This window comes from Charadrius vociferus, unplaced genomic scaffold (assembly GCF_000708025.1).
Source record: "Charadrius vociferus isolate BGI_N301 unplaced genomic scaffold, ASM70802v2 scaffold348, whole genome shotgun sequence".
Classification (NCBI taxonomy): domain Eukaryota; kingdom Metazoa; phylum Chordata; class Aves; order Charadriiformes; family Charadriidae; genus Charadrius; species Charadrius vociferus.
This window is the reverse complement of record NW_009649581.1, coordinates 71,550-96,226: the sequence shown is the minus strand read 5'-3', so window position 1 is coordinate 96,226 and position 24,677 is coordinate 71,550. Positions and strand designations below refer to the sequence as shown.

General features: G+C 38.8%; 2 protein-coding genes across 2 annotated transcripts in view; both read left to right on the top strand.

Annotated features, from left to right (window-relative positions):
- Window positions 1–3,313: 3,313 nt before the first annotated feature.
- STEAP2 (STEAP family member 2, metalloreductase) lies at window positions 3,314–15,153 on the top strand. The gene is made up of 4 exons (XM_009890355.1): window positions 3,314–3,805; window positions 5,486–6,013; window positions 7,603–7,767; window positions 14,855–15,153. Exons 1-4 carry the CDS (start codon window positions 3,314–3,316, stop codon window positions 15,137–15,139), a joined length of 1,470 nt encoding a protein of 489 aa, XP_009888657.1. The 3' UTR covers window positions 15,140–15,153.
- A 9,413-nt stretch (window positions 15,154–24,566) lies between these two features.
- CFAP69 (cilia and flagella associated protein 69) overlaps window positions 24,567–24,677 on the top strand; it is a 30,465-nt gene continuing 30,354 nt past the window's right edge. The window contains exon 1 of the mRNA XM_009890357.1: window positions 24,567–24,605. Coding sequence (XP_009888659.1) covers window positions 24,567–24,605 — 39 coding nt within the window. The remainder of the gene's footprint in view (window positions 24,606–24,677) is intronic.

The following is a 24,677-nucleotide window of genomic DNA, read 5'->3' as shown; positions in this document are numbered from 1 at the left end:
CCCGCGTCGCGCTGCCGCCCGCCAGCCCGCCGAGGGGCCGCCGGCCTGCACCCGGCGCCCGGCCGGCCCCTCGCCTCAGCCCTCGGCCCGTAAGTTCCCGCCCGAGCAGGTGGTCACAAATTCGGTGACTGCCCGGCTTTCGGTTTGCTCGTTTCTCTCCTCCAGTAGTTATTTTTCCCCAGAGCAGTTTTTCACATCTGTGTCACCTTCTGGCTGACATAGCTCTGTAGTTGTTTTCTTAGCTTATCTAAGGGCAAATGTCAAATTTATATCGCTCCTACTATTTTTTATATCGCTGAAGCCAGATATTTTGCAAAAGAAGGTTGGTTTTGTTGCAGCCTGTTCCTGAACAACCCACCTTAGCTGCTGCTTATCATCTGCTTCCCATCTAACTATTTGCAAATTGATTGCTCAATAACTTGATGTAAAATCTCTGCAGAGGCTGGTTAGGCTAACAAGTCTTTGCTTTCCTCAGTCCTCCTCCTCCCCTCTGCTAGGCGTATGTGCTAGTCTGCCTCTCTCGTCCTCTCTTGAGTTCTCAAGGTGTCACTTCAATCAGCATTTTAAGCATCAAGGGTGCATTTCATAAGTGTCTGCTGACTTGAAAAATCTTTATCTTATCTTTAACTTTATCCTTTACTCTTAACTTACCCTTTTCCACTTTGACCCCACCTTCTATCTCCCTGTGAAAGGAATTTCATTAAATACCTATTCACAATTAATCTTTCTGCTGAGGACTGAAATAAAGACATTTAACACTTTGTCCTACTTTGTGTCAGTTACAATTTATTCCTTTTCCTCTGAAGTTATAAACCTTGCCTTCTGTCTTTTATTGTATTTATGGAACCTTTACTTGTTACCCTTTATGTCCTTCACTTGTTATATCTCATTTCCGTACCATTGCTGTACTGATTTTATCCCTACATGATAGCACTGTCACTTTATACTGTTCCTTAGCCATGCATGCACACACTCCCTTCTTTTTTTTTAACTTTTTGTGTGATTTTTCAGGTCATTAAAGCTCTCCTGTTGCGGTTGCAACAGTCTCATACACTCTCTTTCCTCTGAATTGCTATTGTGCATTTGATATAGTCACTTTCAGCAACTGCTAGCTCTCTGATCTCTTCTGTCTCCCAGATTATTTGCCCAAGAGTCATGTCTGCCTATTCCCTGAGGTTTTTTTATGAAGTCTGTTAGTTTTATTCTGTTCTTCACAGTCTATTTTCCTTAGAAACACACAGTGAGAAACTTTGGCCAGCGGGCCAAATTCAGCTCACCAGAGCAATTCATCATGTCTAAATCCTTGATGCTCAGTCTCCTAAGGATCCTTTGGACAAAAACCGAAAGTAGGCTGCAGTATGGTTAAATGGTACTGGTAGCCCATTTCCTCGTGGCAGTTCCCTTTCTATGCCCAAGTTTTGCAGCACCTTCACGTCACATGGCATGAACTGAAATGGGCCTCTGTAGTCACATGGTGAAAGCATACGTCTTCTGTCATATCCAGCTGATGTATATCTCTTATCTGATCAAAATACAGCTATTTTCATTATGTTCCTGGTTGTGAACCCATCATGGTGCAGGAAATACTGGTGTTAGATATACAGGAAAAACCCATCATGGTGCAGGAAATACTGGTATTTTGCTTGTGTTAGATACATTTCAGGTCATCTGGTAAGAAAGAAGTCAATATTTTTTAACTGCATAAAAATCGACGTGGTCTGTCTCTGCCAGAAAGGTTCATTGTTAGAATCTTTACTTAGAAAACTGATTTTGTGGTCACTTTCACATATTGCTTTCCATCTTTAGAGTCTCAGTGCAGTTTCAGTGAGTTCTTCCCTTCTAGTCAAAGCTGAAATGGAAAGTGCCCATTCTTCTAGTAGCTTCCTCCAAATTGTGAAACACAAAGCTACTTTTAATTATGGCAGGTCATTCACCACACATACTGTATTCCGAGCTGATGGCTGGGTAAAGCCCACACTGATGATTAGTTACCATCATATCAGCTCTTGGATGGTGGCTCAGGAAGAGGTCCATTCAGCTCCTCCTTTCTATGTGGTCTGTTGCGATTGCTGCAAAGACAGCAATCTCGTGGTTTCTCTTTGCTCCTTCTTAGACTGCCTCATTGCTTCCTTCATTTTCAGAACTCATTCCTGTTCTACAGTGCAGAAACACTTACATCATAACTGTGATTTCATGTGAAGACTTCCCTCCTGTGGGTTGTTTGTTGGGTTTTTACATCTTTTTGTCTTTGTTACAGCTTTGCTGCAGGTCTGTGACCTCTTCTCTCCAAAGCTATAGCAGTGTTTCTTTTAATTTTCTGTGAGCCTTAGCCTCTGTTCTTCTTCAAAACTGCCCTTACTGCACTGAAGTTGAGTCCTAAAACTCTCTTCCATTTTATTATTGCATGAAATCTTTCTCTTCCTGCCATTAGCTTTTTGTGGAATGATGTCCCATCTGTTTGTCTCCTGGATTTATCTTTTCTGCCTGATGAAAACAATTCTGTTAGGCATATTTGTGGCCCATGGCCTTGAATCCTTTACCCTTGCACCCACAATTAATCCTTATACATCCATGGCGAGACCTAGGAGTCTGACCTAGCAGTGTCATTAGAGATCTTATGAATACGCATTGACAAATTTCCCTTATTGTCTTTGCCATTGGATCCATGTGTGCTGCCCATTTCCCTGACTGATTGGTGAGTATGTCAGATGGATGTCTGTGTCATGGTGGTAGCCATGGCATTCGCAGCTTTGAGACTTTTGCATCCCTTCCGTTGTGGCCCATATAGGATACCACGATAATAACCTGCATAAGCTTTTAATAGAATTCAGCTTCCATGAACTCACCATCTTCATGCCAGCCACAGGCCAGCTATGTCTATCCTCTAATATTTTCCATAATTACCCAGTTTACCTTACCTGTTTCTTCTCATTATTCCATTGACCATTACTTTCAGGAGCACAAGGTTATCTTGTGGTCCAATATTCCAGCAGAGTGGAATATAGGGAATAGGAGAAGATGGTAATAATATAATTTACTTCTGTAACTGTATTATTGAAGTGCTTGAAGTATTTTATGTTTCTCCTTGTATTAGTGACACATTGCAAGACAAAATTGGTTAGCACATACTTTATTAAGGAGGAAATATAACATGAAACTTAGAATGACATTTTGCTCTCAGAGGTGTTTATGAATTCTAATGTCTTGTAAAATTTTATGATGCTGCATTTTTCCTTCTGTTGCTTTCTGTTTTCTATTTTATTTTTTTTTTCCCCCCCAGAAGAAATCATTGTAGGTTTGGTGTCTTGGAAGTATGGAATCAATCTCGATGATGGGAAGTCCTAAGAACCTCAATGAAACTTTTCTACCAAACGTGGCCAATGGCATCAAGGATGTCAGTAAGATCACAATAGGCATCATCGGAAGTGGAGACTTTGCTAAATCATTGACAATTAGGCTTATCAGATGCGGGTACCACGTGGTCGTAGGAAGCAGAAACCCTAAACTTGCTGCCGAGTTCTTTCCCCATGTGGTTGATGTCACTCACCATGAAGATGCAGTAGCAAAAACAAATATCATTTTTGTAGCCATACACAGAGAACATTATGCCTCTTTGTGGGACCTCAAGCATTTACTCGCTGGTAAAATTCTGATTGATGTCAGCAATAATACAAGAGTAGACCAATATCCAGACTCCAATGCAGAGTATTTGGCATCACTTTTCCCAGATTCCCTGATTGTCAAAGGATTCAATGTCGTTTCAGCTTGGTCACTGCAGTTAGGACCAAAAGATGCCAGCAGACAGGTAAATGTTCTACTTGTATTAATTTAACTTGTTTGTAAGATGAAAATGACAGGAACTGAGTGTAAGCAGCCAGAACTCATGGGATTCATCCTGCCTGACATAACATACCTAAAATGTTGGGCCTTTAGCTTAAGTTTTAGTAGCCAATAAAACTTTCAGAGTCTAGTTCATCCCACTGTAAGACATACAGAATAAGTGGTCCTAATTGTCCCCTGGGGTGCCTCTTTGAAGATTGCAGAGGAAATGTTGGTACTAGCTTAGACTAGAAAGTTGACCTTTAGATGACTACAGACAGAGGAGAGGAGTTGGGTCTTAATGTCTTCTGTAGGAAATACGTTAATTTTTATCCTTATATATAAGGAGTCTATGCAAGAATAGAGGCAGCCTTTCCCAGTATATTTTAGTTTCAGTATTGGTTTATGTGAGGTGAACTATTGAAAGAGGTGCACAGAAATCTGAGGTCCTGAACTCAGTAGTCAGCTATTCTAAAAATGCTTGCATTCAACGTAACAGCAAATAGAATGAGAGAAATTATCTAGCTTTTTTAATGCCCCAAGATTATAAATATGAGGAAACAGAAGGAGGCACATATGTTTCTAAGACATCATTCACTCGATCCAGGACTGCTTGGGAACATCATGTTCAAATTCCTTCCCATTATGTTCCCCAAATCCATCCTGCATATAGAAAAGGCAGCTTTATGTTTTTCATGCTTTGCTGAAGTGATACAAAGGATTTAAGCCTGTGCAAGAACCCAGTCCTTCACGGCTTTATGGATTCTGAGAAATGCATGAGAAATGACTGGTGTAACATGAACTACTGGAGACTATATTAGTTTTCTGGCACTTCAGGTAGATTTTAAATGGAATGCAATTGATATAGAATTAGCATAATTTTATAAATCACCTCACAGTACTATTTTTATCCCCTTTCAGAATAGCACTGCACTAGAAGTAATTAAATTCTGTCAAAAGTGATCATGTTTGCTCTAATGAGGATGATCAGCAAACAGTCTTGGGCAAACTATAGCCCACTGTAAATTATAAAGTAACTTTAAAGTACTTTGTAGCAGTGCATTGCATTTCTTTCACTATGTGGTAAACTGGTCTTCAGAGGAGTTCTTATTTGGCTGCTAGTTTTTGTCTTTTCTGTTAAACATTCAACTTTTGTGGAAATCTGGATTGTGAAATCAAGCTAAAATTGTTATACATGGAGAGATTATACGGTTCTCTGCTTTTCATTCTGTTTATGGTACAGCTGTTTTAGGGTCATCATTCAAGATTCCTGTATTTTTGAGACTCATGATTTTCTGAAATGCTTTTAGCTGTTGTTTCAAGTTCAGTCCAGTCCTGTAGACATTTCAGTGGGTGGGGGTTCAGTGTGCAGATTACCTGAGCATCCCACAGTCAGCTCATTATTAACTGCCAATAAAAAACTATTTTGTTTTGGTTACTCTGTTGCTAATCAGTGTACATATTTTCACTGTGGCTGGATTTGTATATGGTTTCATTCTCACCTTGAGGATAGAAGCTGGGATAACAGTGTACAGTTTTAGTAGTAGTGCTATGGTTTTGTCCTGGAGGCCCTTAAGGTTTTTTTTGTGGTTGTTTTTTACCTTTTTTTTTTTACCTTTGCATCTCTTTCTCTGACTACAGACAATTTACTTGATTTTCCCAACAGGTCTATATATGCAGTAACAATGTTCAGGCTCGCCATCAAGTTATTGAGCTTGCCCGTCAGCTCAGTTTTACTCCTATTGATCTGGGGGCATTGTCATCTTCAAGGGAGATTGAAAACTTACCTCTGCGACTGTTCACACTGTGGAAGGGGCCTGTAGTGATTGCCATTAGCCTGGCAACGTTTTTCTTCATCTATTCTTTCATCAGAGATGTAATCCATCCATACGTGAGAAATCAGCAGAGTGACTTTTACAAGATCCCCATTGAGATCGTGAACAAGACTCTACCAATTGTTGCTATCACTTTACTTTCTCTAGTGTATTTATCAGGCCTTATTGCAGCTGCTTATCAGCTTTACTACGGTACTAAGTATAGGCGATTTCCACCCTGGCTGGATAACTGGCTCCAGTGCCGAAAGCAGCTTGGCTTGCTCAGTTTTTTCTTCGCAACAGTGCATGTGGCATACAGCCTCTGCTTACCTATGAGGAGATCGGAGCGATACTTGTTCCTCAATATGGCATATCAACAGGTAAGCCAATCTTTAGTTCAGTAAGCCAGAAATGCCTTGGCTGTATGCATATGGCTCATGAATACAATATATATGTTTTCTTAATCTGTTCCACTGTTTTCAGCGGAGAATGCTATGGGTTATCTTATGTATAGCGAGTGCCAAGTAAGAAGGGAGACTAAAAGAAACACCTGTGCACCTACTTGTGTGGTAGGGGAAATAAAGGATGTGTCCCACTTAAATCCCTGATAGTAATATAGACAAGGAGAATGTACGATAGACAGGATAAGAGCAGCAGCAAGAAAATTCTGAGTTTCTGAGGTATATCCTTCTCTATGTATACTTCACATATGGGGGAAGCATGTATATCAGAAGTGCGTTTACAAGTGTGAAAAAAGTGTAAGGGTAGATACTGTAATAATGCTTACAGATACACCTGTGTTTACAAAATGAAAATGCTGTTACTTTGTAACATTTTGGACAAGTGGTAAATCTCTTTTATTCTTTAAAAATTCTGTGAACATCATCCATTACAGGCAATATAAACTGACTTACAGTTCCCAGGAGCAATCAGTCTTGCATAACCCTGAAACAATCTCTGACAAATCTTGTCATCCTCTAGAAGAGGGTCAGATGCTCCTGTCTGTCAGTGAGGTAGCTTATTGTCACCTGTAAAGCAGCAGAAAAGCAGCATTGCCATTCAGCACATAAAATTTGCAGGAGAGAGAGATGTGATGGAATGGAAAGAAAAGCAAACTAAGGAAATCAAATCAAATGAAACAAATTAACAGGGACTGGGTCCAAATTCTGAAAGGGCTAGCATGAAAAATTGAACTTAAGAGGAAGGCAGGAAGAGCAAAACTATAAAAGGCAGCAAGAAACTGTAATTGTTCGTACTTATTAAAGGACCCACTGACACTTTTACTAAGAAATGACCTTGGTTTTAATATTGTAAAACTCTCACTTGTTAATATCCTGGTGAACCTCTTTCAAGATATGCCATGTCACAATAGTTTACCTGAAAGTGAAAAAATAATTGAATATGCAAGCCTCTTAATTGTTAAGGACCTGAGTTGTTTCTTTTTTCTGGTACAGCTCTCCAACAAGAACAATCTTGGATGTATGTGATGTTAACAGTGGAAGAGGCAAAATAACTTGGACTCAGCATAGGGAGCTGAAGCAAAAACAGGAAATTATGCTAAATTCTTTCTAAATGCAACAAACTAAAACCAAATTACAGGTTTACCCAATTTATGTTATAGAATTTAAGTTTCCAGGGTCTGAAGAACACAGCAACTTTTCTACAGTATATAGCAATGTGCAGATTTATCTGTTTTTATAACATAATTGTTACAAATACTATATAATGTTACGTTTTCTTTTAACAATTCATCTAAGTTTCCATGTTTTACATATTTTCAGTCTAACAAGAGCCAATACCAGCAATAAGGAAATAGTTGTTTTTCTCTAAGACATGAGGAAACTTCTGAAATATTTGACCCCATTTTATAGTTGTCCGGTGACTGTAAATTTTCATTCAGCAAAATAACTTCTGTTGATATTTTAAATATTCTGGAGAATAAAGTGCTTCCTTTCTGCTCTTTTGTCAGGTTCACGCAAATGTTGAAAATTCTTGGAATGAGGAAGAAGTGTGGCGAATTGAAATGTATGTCTCCTTTGGAATAATGAGTCTTGGATTGCTTGCGTTGCTGGCAGTAACTTCCATCCCTTCAGTAAACAGTGCCTTAAACTGGAGGGAGTTCAGTTTTATTCAGGTGTGTTACTTTTTTAATAAGGGGGTTTTGTTGTTAACAACAATTCCTTGATGATGATCATGATGATGGTGGTGATCATGATCATGAGCAAAAGCACTTTGCAACATGATGAGAGCTTTTTTTTCCCCTCTCTCTGGTAAGTTAATAAAAACAAGATATGCTTACTCAGCAGATACATTACCATGAAGCATTTTTTGAGTGTTAGAATAGGAATTTGCATTTTATACTTCTTGGTCTTAAATAACCAACATAGCTAAGACCAAATGAGCACTAATCTATTCCTTTTCCATTGTTAGAATTTCTGGCTAAATTCAAATTAGATAAATTTGGACAAACTCGCTAAAGGCAATGATAGTGATGAGATACTACTATATGTAAATGCCTACAACTGTTAAAATTGAAGACTTAATTTGTGCTGCAGGACTTTTACTGCACAGCCCTCTGACAGCTTTGTTTGTTAAAAGCAGAGCTTTTCCAGGTCCTGGCATGCCTTCTGCTGCCCTCCTTCCTCAGATAAATATCTACAATAGGCAGACCTAACCAGCATAAAATGCTGAGAAATATAGATGTTAATAAACAGCTTATTGTTTGCTTTCAAACAAAATTGCCACTAGTTTTAGGTAGCAGTCAGTGGAAATTTTATTAAGATTCGATGTTGTGATAAATTTCCTAAGTGTGTACACGCAGTTTTGGGGTTTGTTATGTTTTGTTTTGTTCTCTGACGTTGGATTCAGTACTCTAGTCTTAACTCAGTCTTTTCTGATTAATGTTTTTTCAAGGTAGCCACTGTAATAATATTGCCTTAGTCCTGTCACTGTTTACAAATTCCTGCCTTCAGCAAACAGGCACTGACTTTACTGTTCAGGGCTTGACTTGCACCTCTACAGACATTTTAAAGGGAGTGATGGGGAACACTTACTTGGCTGAAGTTGGCAGAGGTCTTCTGTCTGTAAAGTAATGTCTTCCTTTCCCCTAGGGTTTCCCTTGGTGGAACACTCCAGGTAGGCCTACAAAAAGTTTGCTGAAAAAATTTTCAAAGTAAGAGTTCCCCTGACAGAACTGTTTTTTCTCACTCATGGTTTTGAGCCTTCAGAGGGAGTAAATACCCATTTTGTATTGTTACAACATCCCTACCATCCAGAGTTCTCTGTGCGGGGACAATAGTACGGCTGTTGGGTGATGTAAAATGTTAGCGCAAAAGGGAAAAATATGCATTCACTCATGAGTGAGGTGATGCGTTTATCTACTAATGATTTCCAGGCACAAACCCAGCATTTACGTCTTACTTTTCCTTACTCAGATTTCCAAATTTCAGGCTTGTGTGACTGAGTCAAAACCCATACAATGATCACATAGCGATGCGTCTACAAGGGCACATTTTATTGTGTCATATTTACTGCACTTATTTCTACTGTAAATAAAGTCAAAATAGTTCCAAACTTAAATAATTATGAACTTTAATGAATCATCTGTCAGTATTTTGAGGAGTTTGATTGGGATCAAGTTGTTGGCTCTGAAGGTATGTTACAGCTGATACTGAATTACATGCTGAAGAGAACTGGTATTGGTAATTAATTACGATCATTTGCAATTTTTAATCACAAAAAATACTGAACTACTAAAAATGTCCTTAAAGTTAATAATTATTAAACATACTTTACTTTGTCATTGGTTACTTTTCAGGATGTAAGTTGTTCTTCCTTTAGTTAATTGTCCTTCAAAAAAGTCCTCCTGCTTTATTCAATCAGAAAACACACTTTCAGTGATCCCTCACTAAAGTACAAAGAGTCTGCATTTCTGCATAAGCTTCATTGTACCCAGTATGCAAGTAGAACAGCTAAAACATCATAATAATTACTGTCTTTTGTATTTTTCTTCTACTGAAGTGCAATACGATGAAGTGAATTGGAACTTAATTTCCTCAATCTTCTCTAAGTCAGGGCAACAAACAGTGGAACTATTAGCCCATCATCTCAGTGCTGCTTTTTTATAGCTGGGAAAAGCATTGTGTCTCTAGCTTTAGTTCTGAATCTCAGATGATTTGCCATAATAATTGCTGAACTTGTTTTGCATCTGACAGATGATGAATCCGTCAGTCAGCATACTCACACAGTTTCTCACCTCAGCACTTCCCACTGAGAACAACATACTATTGCTTGCTCATCTTTTTTAATACAGTTTCATCAAAATAAAGGTCTGGCCTCTTCTAAAGAGTTTAACCACTAAAACATACTCAGTCTGGAGTCCTATTAGCAAAATCTGAGTTTAGGATTAACAAATTATCAACATATACAGTATAGACTATTTTCTAGCCTTGTTCCAGTAGTGCGAGCCCTGAGCAGCATCTCCCCTACCTATAGTGGTTCAAACAGACCTCCTACAGTCTTCCTAAAACTGAAAAGAAAACCCAGTTGTGAATGTTTTTGCCCAGAAATCATTGCTGTCTTTGATATCCCCAATTATTTTGGAGATGCCTCCATCTTACCTAGTCTGGTTTCACAACACAGGTGTCACCATCCCCATAAATTCCAGCCTGCTTGATCAAGGGAAAAGGACTTTGAGAGGAAAAGCAGTGCAGGCTCTGCTCATTCCCTCAGAGTATGAATATGAACAAAGTGAGATATGAGAAGGTTGAACAGTGATGCAAAAGGAAGTTACTGTGGCAGCCGTACCAGGAGCTGAGACAACTTGGAGTTGCTGCAGTACAGAGCTGACCACTGTACAAAACAAATATCTGATTACTTCATCATGATTCAGAGAGAAACACTCATAACATCCAGATGGAGGAGCCACAGAACCAGACAGTGATGAAGAGTTTGCTCAATACAAGAGCCTAGATGATGGAAACATAGCATGAAACTTTGCAGGCATCTTAACATGACCCAGAGTTGGAGCTTACTAAAGAAAGAAGCAGGGAAGAAGCTGGTGTGGATAAACCAATGCATCAGTTTTCTTAAATGTAGGGAAGAAGCTGGAGCTGATAAACCAATGAATCAGTTTTCTTAAACGCCACTTGAGGACTCTTCTCTTCTAGACATACTTGGATAAGGAACAAAGGTAGACATGGGCAAGAAATAAAAAAGAATTTGTTTTTTGTCAGAGCAGGCAGAATAACTAGCCTAAACTAATACACAGTGAACAGAAAAAGACATTTATTAAAACCAGTCCTTGTGTGTTCACATAAAATACATGGAAACGGAGAATATTGTCTGCAAGCAGTGCTGCATCAGGTCCTTCAGTCTTCTGAAGGAAGTTGAATTGTAAATATATAATGTAAGCATAAATGACTAACACTTTTGTTTTCCAGTTTAACAGTTCAAGTCCAAAGCACACCACTCAAAGTGGCAATGGACAGAGCAGACTGGCTTTGAAAGCTGAGCTTTTGTGTTTCTTAGCAAAAATCAGTGCAAATCTGTCACCTGCATAGTAGGAAGCTGATCTTTTTGTAGACATTCCTTTTATCTGCCAGCACAATCCTAACGTTTTTTGGAGACAATATTACTAAAACTTTCTTGCGCACACACTTTGAGGAAGGGCTACCTTGCCTTGGTTCTCCCACAAGAATAGGATACTTTTCCCCCAAAGTAAAGAAGAATGAGGCCTGAGTGTTTAGCAGGTTTACGGATAAGATTCCGGTCAGAATTGCTACAGCCTGTTTATAAGTTTAGCAATATCCTGTTACTGGTGGAATCTGAAGTATACCTTGCATAAACGTAGGCTTTGGAAAATACCTTTGTACATATCAATTGCTTGGAACTACATGACCATTGTGAAGGTAGAAATCCCTGAAGCAGATTTGTCCCACAGCAGATTTGTGTCTCAATATATGTACATCTTCCTGGTAACGTTTTAGGGATTTTTCTCCTCTTCTAACACTTTTTTTTTTTTTCCCCAAAAAAATGCCAGTTTGTCCAGTTTATCAGTGGCCTTAGCTGGTAATCTCCCACATTGGCTAAAAAACTGACTTTGATCAGGAAGGAAAAGAAACAGAACAGGGAAGACTTAGAGAAGAGCTAAAAGATTGGAAAGTCCATAGGAAATGTGCTAATCTATTACTCAGCTTCCAGGAAACACGGTATTATGGAAGATAAGGAAGCAAAGCAACCAAAGATGTTCTTCCCCTTTTCCCAGCAGCTGTCCTAGAGCCTAGGCAGAGGGTTCCCAAGACTTACAACTGATATTGCTACTCACTCACCAATGTGAATTTACCAGTAAAGTAAAAGTATCCCTTCTTGCTGCTTCCAAAAGGCTTCTGCTCTTAAAGAAGTTAGCATCCTGTGCCTCTCCTGGCCTCCCTGTGGTAACATTGGTGTAACTGATCCTCCAGCTCTTGTAGACACATTCATCGCTCTCTTTTTGTGTCTTAAGAAGCCAGGAAAGGATAAGAGAAATGCCATATGTATAATCCATATGAAGCACAACTACATTTCAGGAAATCCATTATCTTTAATCCCTGTATTCTCTCTTCCACATTGTTCAGTCATAAGCTTGTGCAGAAGAAAATAACCTTGCATACCTGAAGGACAGCACCTCTCTCACCTTTCCAGTATTAACCAGACTGCTTCCTAGCAACTAAGAACTCCCACAGCACAATCATAATTTATTTCTCGATAATTGAAACATCTGTCATGTTAGCATCCAAAGGGTGGTCAACTTTGGAATATGGCTTTCTGACATCACCACTGGCCAAGATTTGTAGTATGATCCAGTGCTACCAACTGATTTTATTTTTACTGTTCAGCTGCCCAGCTGCTGCACTAGCTGATGTCTTTTTGTCCAAGCGTGCTTCAGTCGGTTCTGAGTTTCCTCATTTTACTACTGTACAGCCATTGCTGTAGTCTTTGAACATTTGCAGATACAGAAAAATCAAGTCTTTATAACAAACAGGAGTTTTGTATTGACACAGCCTCCTGCAGTGGGGTTTTACTTCAGTAGCAAAGGCAGCCAGTCTTGCTTGTACTTCTGGAGAAGTCATTGTCAGTAGCTGCAAGCTAGGATAAATGCACTTAACAGAACTTTCTAGTGCAGATTCGCCCTGACTAAACAAACCAAAGACTGCAGAATGCTAAGTTGTGTTGAGGCATCCTCTTTCTAGCTAAGCAGTGTCATTACTGTCAAAAGTACAGTACAGAAATACGGCAATTAAGGGCCTGGTAGAAGAAAATACCATCAGTAGCTGACAGAAGCTCCTATGGGAGTGTCTTTGTTGTCAGATTTTCAGATGAGTGGTTGAAATGGTCCAGTACATACTAGCACGTGCCCTACCAACACTTCTAAGAAGCATATGGCAACCTTTCACAGGGAAAAAAAAAAGAACTTAATGGTGATGCATCATATGTTTTTCTTGTCCTTGTGCTGTTAGTTATAAATGTGCTGATAAATGTATTGATGTACTTGTTAGCTTCTATTTTGGCCATTAGATAGAAACACATACATAGTTGTCTCAAAACTGTAGTTTTCAGATGAACTTTAAATAAGAATTAGCACTTTTTTTGAAAAATCTGGGAAGAGTCTATAGAATATTTCCCTCTTGTTTCTTTTTCAAGAATCGTTATAGTTCTTATCAGTAAGCCTGATGAAGAAATGAGGGATATGATTCACTTGTGCCCTTTTCTCTGCTGGCAGTGATACAACAGCAATGAATTCAGGACAATCGTACCAGCAAAAATCTGCGATAACATATTCAAACATCAGATTTTATAGTATTGTTTGTTGCCCAAATTTCTTGCCAGAACTTCCGTTCAGATACTGCGTGTACCATTTTCATATCCACAAGTGGTTGTCTGATTGTTCTGTTTCTTATGGAATATTTTAGGAGCAAATTGTTCTTTTTTTAAAAAGGGTGAAGCACATCTAAAATGTACCAACTTGGCTCTGAAACCATTGGCAAAAAAGGGCATAAATATTGGCAAGCTGAAAAACACGGTACCAACTCTAGAAATTAACAAAAGTATTTTCCTTTTTATACCATTATATCCGTGAATCCTTGGAAATGGTATTGTCTCAAACATTCTCCTTTCCCTAGAATCTGGTTAATCTTGAAGTAGAAAGAATTAATTATTTCACTAGCTATAATAGACCCTTAGGCTGCATTTTTCTTTGCCTCTCTGTTTACTGGAATTAAACCAAAACTTGGTAGCCAGTTACCTTTCTTAATATTGATTCTCCATTTTGATGATTTTCTACAAATGCTTCCCAACCAAGTTAGTCATTACATCAGTCTTGGCCAAAAAGAGTTTTTCTTCATTTGATCACCACCAAAATTCAAAGCATAGTAATCTTTTTTTACCACGGTTTGGGAAAGTCAAGGCTAATACATTTAACGCAAATCTGCAGAGCAATACAAATACAGGGTTGTTAAAAGGGCAGATGCGCAGAAACGGTGAATGACCCCTGTTAGCACTACCTTCTGTGGCATACTCTAGATTACAGGATAAGAGGTCCTCTGCAGGGTGTTGTGGGAACCTTCTGCTTCATGTTTCACCCAGCACTACCTGTTATAAACTGCATTGTTGCCTTGTCCTGCAGTCCAGGTATTCCAGTAGGCAACAGCTGATGGAGAAAGGTAAGGGATGGTTTATGCCAACTTCAGGCAAGGAAGAAGCAAACTGCACCTCTCTGAGTGATAAAAATCTGGAGCGTTAGGCCCAGATCTCTTCCAGCAGAATTGCATTGTTCCATAATCATGAATCTTGGAAGTGATCTACCCTCATAGTTAAGAAATGGGGAACTTAATTTCCAATCACAACTGATGTTCCAGTCACATCACTGGGATTGTTCCCTATTCGCACACGTATCCTGAAGTTGACTTCCATTATTTAGAGTTTGGGCAAACATCATCTTCATTTCAGCTTTGACTAAGGCCTATAGATGCTAGAAGCAGAGATATGTTGTAAATAAGTGTTCAGTTCGGTCTGTAGTTTTCAGAACATGTGAACTTAAACCCACGTATTGCTAAAATAGTGTACAGGTAAGAGATTTTAACATGATGCCTAATAGAAATGTTAACATAATGGGTTAGAGCTGTCAGATGAAGGACCAAGTACTATTATCTCATCTTTTTTCCCTGTTTTCTCTTTTTTCAAAGTCTACACTTGGATATGTTGCTCTGCTCATAAGTACTTTCCATGTACTGATTTACGGATGGAAAAGAGCTTTTGAAGAAGAGTATTACAGATTTTATACACCACCAAATTTTGTTCTTGCCCTTGTTCTGCCTTCTGTTGTAATTCTAGGTAAGATCATTTTACTTTTGCCATGTGTAAGTAGGAAACTGAGGAGAATTCGAAGAGGATGGGAGAAAAGCCATGTTATAGAAGAAGCAAGTGGGTCTGTTCCACATCTCTCCCCAGAAAGGATAACTGTGATGTGATAAGAGACTAATATACTAATATTTGTCAGCACTGTTGCAGATGTTTGGGTGGGCTTTTTTGGTCATAAACATGTATTTTTAGGACTTTAGTAAAGTCACTGTGGACTTGTGTGGCATATAGTACAAGCTCTCAACCAAACTATGAGAAATTTATAACTAGAAGACTACTACTTCAGATAACTACAAAAATACTTTTGTTTTGAATTAGAGAGGGCAGATGAGTATGAAATCAGAATTTTTTAATGCTCCTTTGCACAGTTGCATCACAACAATATTTTATTATAATCATGCTTCCCAGATATTTCTTTGACGTAGACCATATGTGTCAGAGTGCTGTTTATTAATACCACATTTTCTGGACAGTGTTTCTTTTCTTAAAACCATACTTCTGGGTTAGTGAGTTCACAATATAGACTAATAGGGTTAATAATTTAGGAAATAATCAGGTTTTGAAACAACTTAAATTAATTTGTAATGATGTATTGCACATGTACAGTGTATTTATTTGTGTGTGGTTTTACACCATTCCATGATTTGAATATGCAAAACCAGTTTCAATTATGGTGTAATTGTACATCTTGTAAGCAAATGGTATTGTACTAACAGGGTCATTTTTTTCAAAGTATCACATAGGATTTTAGACCTTTGGCATATTTTTATTTCCATACATCATATAATGAAAATTCGAAAGTGTTATACATGTATAGAAAGCCTTGCAGATATGTGTGCAAGCAAGTAGGTTTTGATTTTCAAATTATTTCAAAATATCAGAAAACATTACAAAACAAACAAACCAAAAAAAAGCTGAGAAATCTGCAACAATAAAAATCCATTTTCACTGTGAAACTTCCAGTAAGTTGATACAACAGGGAAGCATCACAATTCTTATGTTCTATATGTTTCTACACTGGAGTTTCAGTTATTATACATGAATTTCCCAGAGTCTGTCTTAAATTCTTAGTATCTTTTTGTGCAAATCCAATCTTCTATTTTTATATAAAGGTCATACTTTTACAACAAGTATCTCTGGGATATTGCTGAATTTTTGAGAAACAAAATTATTATTATTCTTATACTTAAAAATGAATTTATCTCTAAAACTTGACATTTGCATTTCCTGTGGGTTTCAAAAGAACGTTCACAATTACTTATTAATACTGCTTTGTCAGGTTATACTCTTCTCTAAAAAAACAGCCAAACTCAACTCGTACTTTCAGGATACTCCTGCCTAATTAGCAAAACCTTTATTTCAGTGAACCAGAATGTGTCCTAATTTTCTTTACTTCTATGTAATTATATTTTTCTTGTCTATATTTGTACTGTTTAGGATCTCTGACTTTCTTAGCTGAACCTTCACTTGTTTATTACTTTGCAAGAATTTGTCATTGATATGATACATCAGAAATACACAGTGCTTAAGCTTGAATTTATCCTTAAACATCACTAGTCCTGTAAATCTCATTATTTCTATTTGTAATGAAACCAACAGCTCCATAGAAAAAGAAAAATTCAGAATCAAACTCTGTCTCCAGTTACACCAACCTAAATCTAAAGGGTTCATTTTAGTTGTTCTTAATTTCATTTCAAATTAAAAAAAATCTACAACAGTTTTCTTTTTGATTGTAGTATCCATATTCCCCAAACTTACACATCAAGCCTGTGTATATTCACAGCTTGTTGCAAATTAAGAGGCAGTTGAACTTTCTTTCATTTTAAGCATGTTCAAATCTAGAGATGAAAAATAAAATATTTGCATTTTTTTTTCCAGAATTAAAGGAGTTTTTCATATGTCTTTAAACATGTTTTGTATCAAATGAGAGGTTAGTGAATTCCTTTTGAAAATGGAGGTTTGATACACAAGAAAAATACTATTACAGAATCACAGAATCACAGAATGGTCAGGGCTGGAAGGGACCTCTGGAGATCATCTAGTCCAACCCCCCTGCCAGAGCAGGGTCACCTACAGCAGGTTGCACAGTATGGCGTCCAGGTGGGTTTTGAATGTCTCCAGTGTGGGAGACTCCACAACCTCTCTGGGCAGCCTGTGCCAGTGCTCTGCCACCCTCAAAGTAAAGATGTTCCTCCTCATGTTGAGAGGAGATGGAACTTCCTATATTCAAGTTTGTACCCGTTACCTCTTGTCCTATCACTGGGCACCACTGAAAAAAGACTGTTCCCATCTCCCTGGCACCCTCCCTTTAAGTATTTGTAAGCATTAATAAGATCTCGCCGGTGTCTTCTTTTCTCTAGACTAAAAATATCCAAGTCCCTCAGCCTTTCCTCATAAGAAAGATGTTCCAATCCCCTAATAATGTTTGTAGCCCTTTGTTGGACCCTCTCCAGCAGTTCCCTGTCCTTCTTGAACTGGGGAGCCCAGAACTGGACACAATACTCCTAATGTGGCCTCACCAGGGCAGAGTAGAGGGAAAGGATGACCTCCCTCGACCTGCTGGCCACACTCGTCTTGATGCACCCCAGGATGCCATTCATCTTCTTGGCCGCCAGGGCACATTGCTGGCTCATGGTCATCCTGTTGTCCACCAGGACTCCCAGGTCCCTTTCCACAGAGCTGCTCTCCAGGAGGTCAGCCCCCAACCTGTACTGATGCATGGGGTTATTCCTCCCCAGATGCAGCACCCTACACTTGCCCTTGTTGAATTTCATAAGGTTCCTCTCTGCCCAACTCTCCAGCCTGTCCAGGTCACACTGTATGGCAGCACAGCCTTCTGGCGTGTCAGCCACTCCTCCCAGTTTTGTGTCATCAGCAAACTTGCTGATGGTACACTCTATCCCTTCATCCAGGTCACTGATGAATATATTGAACAGGACTGGACCCGGTACTGACCCCTGAGGGACACCACTCATTACTGACCTCCAACTAGACTCTGCACCCCTAACCACAACCCTCTGAGCTCTGTCTGCCAGCCACTGATCAATCCACCCCACTATCCATTCATCTAACCCACAATTCTTAAGCTTGCCTGTGAGGATGATGTGGGAGACAGTGTCTAAAGCCTTGCCAAAGTCAAGGTAGACAACATCCACTGCCCTCCCCTCATCCACCCATCCAGTCATTCCATCATAGAAGGCTATCAGATTAGTCAGACATGACTTCCCTTGGTGAATCCATGTTGACTACTTCTGATAACCTTCTTTTCTTCCAGATGCTTTGAGATGACACCCAGAACAATCTGTTCCATCATCTTTCCAGGGATGGAGGTGAGGCTGACCAGCCTGTAGTTTCCCAGGTCATCCTTCTTGCCCTTTTTGAAGACTGGAGTGACATTGGCTTCCCTCCAGTCCTCAGGCACCTCACCTATTCTCCAGGACCTTTCAAAGATGATGGAGAGTGGCCTAGACATTAAGTGAAAAACCTGTCATTGTTGGAGATAGACAGGAGCCTAAACTAGTACGAATGAAATTTTCACATAAAAATGAAGAACAAGTGACAATTACAACTTCTAACTTACTTTGCCTGTCTGTAAATACATTCCAATGTATAAAGCTATATATTTCTTGAAAGCCTTGCAGAATTACATGTAACTGAATTTCCTATTCCATTACTGCAGAGGGAAACCCCACAAAGCTTAGGCATTTGTGCTTCAATCCTTTAAATAAAATTATTTTTTAAAATCTTAGAATACACAAAGCCTTGCAGAATTTTAATGGGATAAATGCCATGCTACGTTCTACCCCAGTCCTATGCACGAAACCTGACTAAAATTGCTAGAATGGGATGGTATAACTGAGAGCAGAATTTCATACCTCTGAACAAATTTAGGGCAGAAACCATTACTGTCAACAATCTGATTACATTTCAAAATTAAATATGCTGCTATTATTTTATAGTAATTCTACACTTCTGTAGAATAGGTAATTAACATTCGTGTTCCCTGAAATTATCTAATCTGTTTGATGCAATAGTGATAATGTTGCAGAACTAAGATACTGTACTAATGGAAAATTACTGTCAAAGTCCATATCCATTGTATTGTAATGCAACCACTGACAGTATGTACAGAAATGTATTGGCCCTCTTTCCTATGCAAAAAGTTATTTCATCATTAAATTCCTTCAAGAATGTTTAAACTGTTAAATTTTGAACTGCCAAAGGTGTCTGGAGAGAATAATGATGTGTTGTTCCTTTTTTCAGACTGTGTGTGTAGAAAATTAAAAATGTGTTTTGATTTTATAAGTTACTTGAAAGGTTGAAATATTAAAGTATTAACAAATAGAGGATATTTTTAGATCAAATATATGAAGACATTTTGTGAAATATTTGTGCTACAAAATGACATATGGTTTCCCGTGTTTACTTCTAACTGGAGTGACAAGTTGACTTGTGACTTAATATTTTGTAGTGTTCTTTAAGGACCAAGTCACTCTAACAAGACGCTGTTAAATCTGAAAGTAAAATGACACTCATGCATTTGCTACACATTCTGTGTCATATCATGCATATGTTTAGTCACATAAGGAATCTATTCATGTGATCAAACACATTGATTTCTATAGAAGAACTCACATTAGGACTTCTCATTGGAAAAAGACCTGAGGATAAAATTGTATTTTTATTTTTGATTGCCTAAATATAATGAACTAAATTCATTTAGATGTCTTAGTTACTTAGGAGAATAAATACATATTTTGACAAATAGACTGGTATAAAAATATTTTTGTGTAGCTTTATATAAATTGCTTACTGCCTAATGGAAAATGAATAGTGAAATAATCTTTATTTCTCTTCTTTACTGTTCAGTAAAAAAGAATAGTGCTTAATATGTAATACAGAACTGTACACATCATATTAGGAAGTTGAAACCTCTGTATTTAGCAACAGGTTATTTGTTTTCTATGCACATTAAGGTATTCTTTCTTAACATTGTCTATATTACAGGTTCCGTATGGGTCTTTAGTTTTATCTTACAATTCTATTAACTGTGGCAAATATGTACAAGTTAATTAAGTACCTGTGCTCTTGAATTATTTAGAGATTAATTATTTTGGAATTATTTTGCAAGTTCTTTGCATATCTAGCTTGTGGTAATGGTTACAGTGAATTGGTACCACATTTAACTTTTTGTTCCAACATTGTGCATTATATGCTGTGCCAACATGAGAAAGTACATTTGTATTTTTATTTGGCATTAATTGCCTATAAAATAGTGTGTCTCTGTGTGTGTGTCTGTATGTTATTGGGTATACATGCTGCCCAGCTAGCATTTACAGGGGTTATTAATTAATACAAGGCAATGAGTTCCCAAAAGGCTATAAATTTCACAGGTATGAATATAGTTAGGAAACAGCTTTCCTCTGAGTGTGAAGATTTCCTCTGAAAGTTAGATATATCAGGTGCATAAAAATTAGATAGATTGAGTTTTTCAGGATAATATTTTCATATATGCAGTGGTAATGGATGCATATGCATAGCTCCTTTCAGACAGTGCACCTTGTAATACACAAGTTTTTTTATTTCTTGGCTGTTCATCCTGTAGTTTTCTATCAATGTTACGAGTAATGTTGCAGTACTCATATGGTATCAGTATATGATACTGCTTGAATTAATTAGATTACAGCCTTTAAAATAAGTGACACACTGAAATGACTTGAACAATGATCTCCATCATTATATATATTGTTTCTCATGCCTTGCTGGCAGTGTCCTGCAGTGAGCATAGTATGTCTCCCACGTGCAATATTCTCTTTGTCGTTGTGTTTGTCAATTTGTTTGTGCTGTCTCTCTGAACAGGGCTATTATAAATTATTAGTAATGCTTTGATCTATTTTTCCATAGACTGTGTTTTACACAAAAATCAATAAAAAGTCAATGTCAGGTATTTGGCTTTTTCTTCTGTGCTTATGCATAATAAATTTTAGCTTGCTTTTCTTTATAATACATGTGTGTTCTGATCAACATTTTCTCTGACAGGTAGAAATTGAATGCAAGTTCATAAAAAAAGTCTAACGAGCAATTTGTTTATTTTGGTATGGCTGGATAACAGATATTTCACACAGACACACTGGAAAGCTATATCCCATATTCTACTGTAAGGTATTGTCCATTTTTTTCAGAACACAGAGTTAACATTACAGTACTATCAGCATATATATTCAGTCTACTTTTCATTCAACAAACAAAAAGTTTGGCAACAGTGAGGCTGCTGGGCACAAGTAAGTTTGCCAGGTGGAGACACTCGTCCTGTTTGGTTGTGTGCGTGAGAAAGCATTACTGTTTCAATGAGAAAAACAGGTGAACCACTTTGCAATCCTTCATCTGGAAATATATAACTTTTCTGCAGAGAGGCTTATGCCAACATAAGAGGAAAGAGGAAGAGAATACGAGAGGTGAAATCCTACTTAACTAGAAGTTGGCAGCATAAACTGTTCTGAGTTCAGAGAAGTCAAGATGCCTGAGTCAGTGAAGCTGGCAGGATTCACATTGCTTTCACATTAAGTTACATAGATTCCCAAATGGAATTTAGGTATTTTTTAAATTCAAAATACTTAATATGTATTTGTGCCACGCCTGACATGATAGTAGCATTTTGGTCCTTGAAGTCTGTCTTTTCTTAGCTTTTATTTCAGTCTCACCCTGTTTCTCTGTATCACCGTGGTTGTTTTACTGAGTGTTGATACTATGCTAGCAGCTGGGGCCCTGAACGTACACCTTTGTCCGCCTGTACCTTGTACTGTACAAAATTGTAAGTTCTGTCTACTGTGACTTACTTCATTTCCTCATAATAATAAAGTTCAGTGTGAAAGCCGCCCTCAAATCCATACCACCCAATGACCTGAACACTGTATTTTAATAGTATAGGTAGGTAAATCCAGATGTTGGAAGCTGTGTTGACTTTACAGGATTAAGGTTGAGTCTATTACCAGCCACTTCACGTGCCTTTTCTTTTTTTCTGTGGATATCAAACACAGGAGGTCTGGCAGAACAGTCTGCACTTTCCTGCTGCTATGCCTCCGCTTCTTTTTCCCCTTCCTACTGACCAAAAAAAGAAGTGAGAATGAAAAGGAGGACAAGTAGTCAACAGACTGATTCTTAGAAAGATTATGATTTCTGTACTACAAAGAGCTCAATGTCATCTTTGATAAGCAGTGCAGGTGGTTTTGGAAAAAGTCTCTAAGTTCAATACAGCCAAGGGAAAGACATCACTAGGCTAAGGCTGGAGACCCCCCATTGCAGCACATGAAAGGTGCATCCTGTACGGAGTAATAGTCCTTCAGAAGTTTGCGACCTAGTTTGTAAGACAGCATATACAGAGGTGTAGAGGAAACAATTCACTCAGCAAAGTCAACAGGAGATTAATGGCAGACCTAGATATGGAACCTTGATCTTTTAATGCGCAGCCGTGTCCTACATGTTTGACTACACAGTCCTGTCGTTTTATGAAATTTAACTTTACCTCAAGAATAGAGGTTGCTGGCATGTCTCCTCACACCAAAAGAGTTTGCCCTTAGTCAAAACAGAAGTCCTTTCTACATCAAGTATACTTTTAAAACTTATTTCTTAGCATTTATAAGACTTAACATTTAATACATGTGAATTAATACTCTTAGAAGTAAGGTACTAAAGCCTTGATGTCTCAAATGTTATTTGTTACTAAAGGAAGAGGTAGATGTGATAAAAATACAATATAAGCCTGTTTGGGGTGGAAAAATGTTAAGTAAATATTTTCACAGTTGATTGCAGGTTTTTGAGGATGGACATTTGCCATTTGCCAAAGGCAGCAGAATCCATGTACTCAAACTTGCACAGTGTAGCTTTCATCCCAGTTTTTAAAAGCTTCATTTATGAAGAAGGTGCACAGAGAGCAAATGGAGCTTTGCAATATGATCTTTGGAACAGTCAGCCAACAAATGGCATGTGACCTAAGCTTATAATTTACAGACTAAGTTGCCCAATTTAGGTATGTTCTCTATACATTTGTCATTCAAAACACAGGCAACAGAACTTAAAACCACTTAAACCACAATAAAAGTAAATTTTAGTGCCTTTTTTTTCCCACAAGCTTAGAAACTGAATACATACAACTTCAGTTGAAGTATCTGGGCACCAAGTAAAAAAAAAATATAATCCAGTTAGTTTGTTCAGCACTAACTGCTTGCAGACCTATAAGCATTGTCATTACAATTAATCTCAAATGCTTAATATAAAAATCTTGTTCCATCCAGTGTACACCCAGATACAAGACAGCCACTGAGAAAAATGTGCAGAGAAACAACCGTTTAGGTGGAACATGGAAGGTTAGTAAAATGGTTAGGGGAATGGAGGGATGTGAGTACATGGATGGATGAAAAGCATCAAACACCAGCTCCAACCCTGGCAGCTGCGTCGTTGGGTTAGGTGAATGCGCTATAATGTCCTACAGGTCCTGCCTTTGTGTGTGACCTGTGTTCCTACAAATGCAACTCTGTATGTTATGGATGTCAAAGTGGTCATTGCATTTTCCAAATTAGACTCCCATTCTATGCTAGGTATAGAATACAAAATACAAGAATGTATTTTTGCTGTCCTTTTGGAGTTGTATACAGGATGAACAGATAAAATACAGAGTGTGGATAGGCACGTGCAGTATTGTGTATTTTCCCTTTGATGGAAGAACTGTAGAGCATATGTGAGTACTAAACACGATACGCATCTTACTCCTTTCTGAAGAAGGCAGGTATGAAACGGGAGGGGTGTAGCATGCACGCTGGGAAGAATGAAAATAAGAACTGTGTTGGTTATAGTTAGTATGCGCAGCTGGTGCAAATCCTGCCAAGGGCAGCTGAAGCGAGCAGCCCAGCAGAGTGCCTGTGACCACACCGCGAGGTGTCACCTTTTGCGGCAGCTGCTTCTGGATACCCATCTCTCCTGCAGGCGTAAACCCAGCACAGGGAGGGCCTGGTGATCCCGGGCAGTTTGTGTTGGCGGCCTTGGCTGTGCTCCCGTCCCAGAGACAGTATTTCGGAATTGGACCACGTGTCCGTGAGGTGTACGTGTATCCCCACAGGGGCAGCTGTGCTGGCAGCCAAGAGATGCTGTAGCAGACTGAGGGATGAAAACTGAGCGAGCAGAAAACATCCAAATCCCCTTATGCTTCTGTCCCTGCCTTTATTACTTTCCAGGCATTAGTCATATGTTTCGTATCTGTCTATGCAGAGAAATTATTCCTTGCACCCTCCTCCCCACAGCCAGGCTACCCCAAGCTGGGCTGCCCCATCTGCGCTAGCGTTTGTCACGGTGGTCTCTCACGGTCGATTTTTTCATGACCAAAAGTTACAGATCGACCAGTCTCTCTCCCCCAGCTCCCCAGCAAGTGGGGAAAACCCAGCCTCTGCGCTGCACGGGGGTGGGCAAATGCTTTTCTCCCTGAGGAAGCGTTTTATAACAGGGCATGAAACAGCATTACTGCTAGGCTGGAGGAGGGTATCAAACATGGCTGCCGCCGCAGGGGTGCGGGACGGAGCACCCGGGGTGAGGCGAGAGGGACAGGACTGGGGCCTGCAGGCCGGGGCGGGGGCGCGCAGCTGCCCCCGGCTCCCGACA

Excerpts from the sequence above, each read along its gene's own strand:
- STEAP2 (XM_009890355.1), top strand. The coding sequence starts at position 3,314 with ATGGAATCAATCTCGATGATGGGAAGTCCTAAGAACCTCAATGAAACT. Across the intron at positions 3,806-5,485 it reads CAAAAGATGCCAGCAGACAG|GTCTATATATGCAGTAACAA; the intron begins GTAAATGTTCTA and ends TTTTCCCAACAG. Across the intron at positions 7,768-14,854 it reads GGGAGTTCAGTTTTATTCAG|TCTACACTTGGATATGTTGC; the intron begins GTGTGTTACTTT and ends CTTTTTTCAAAG.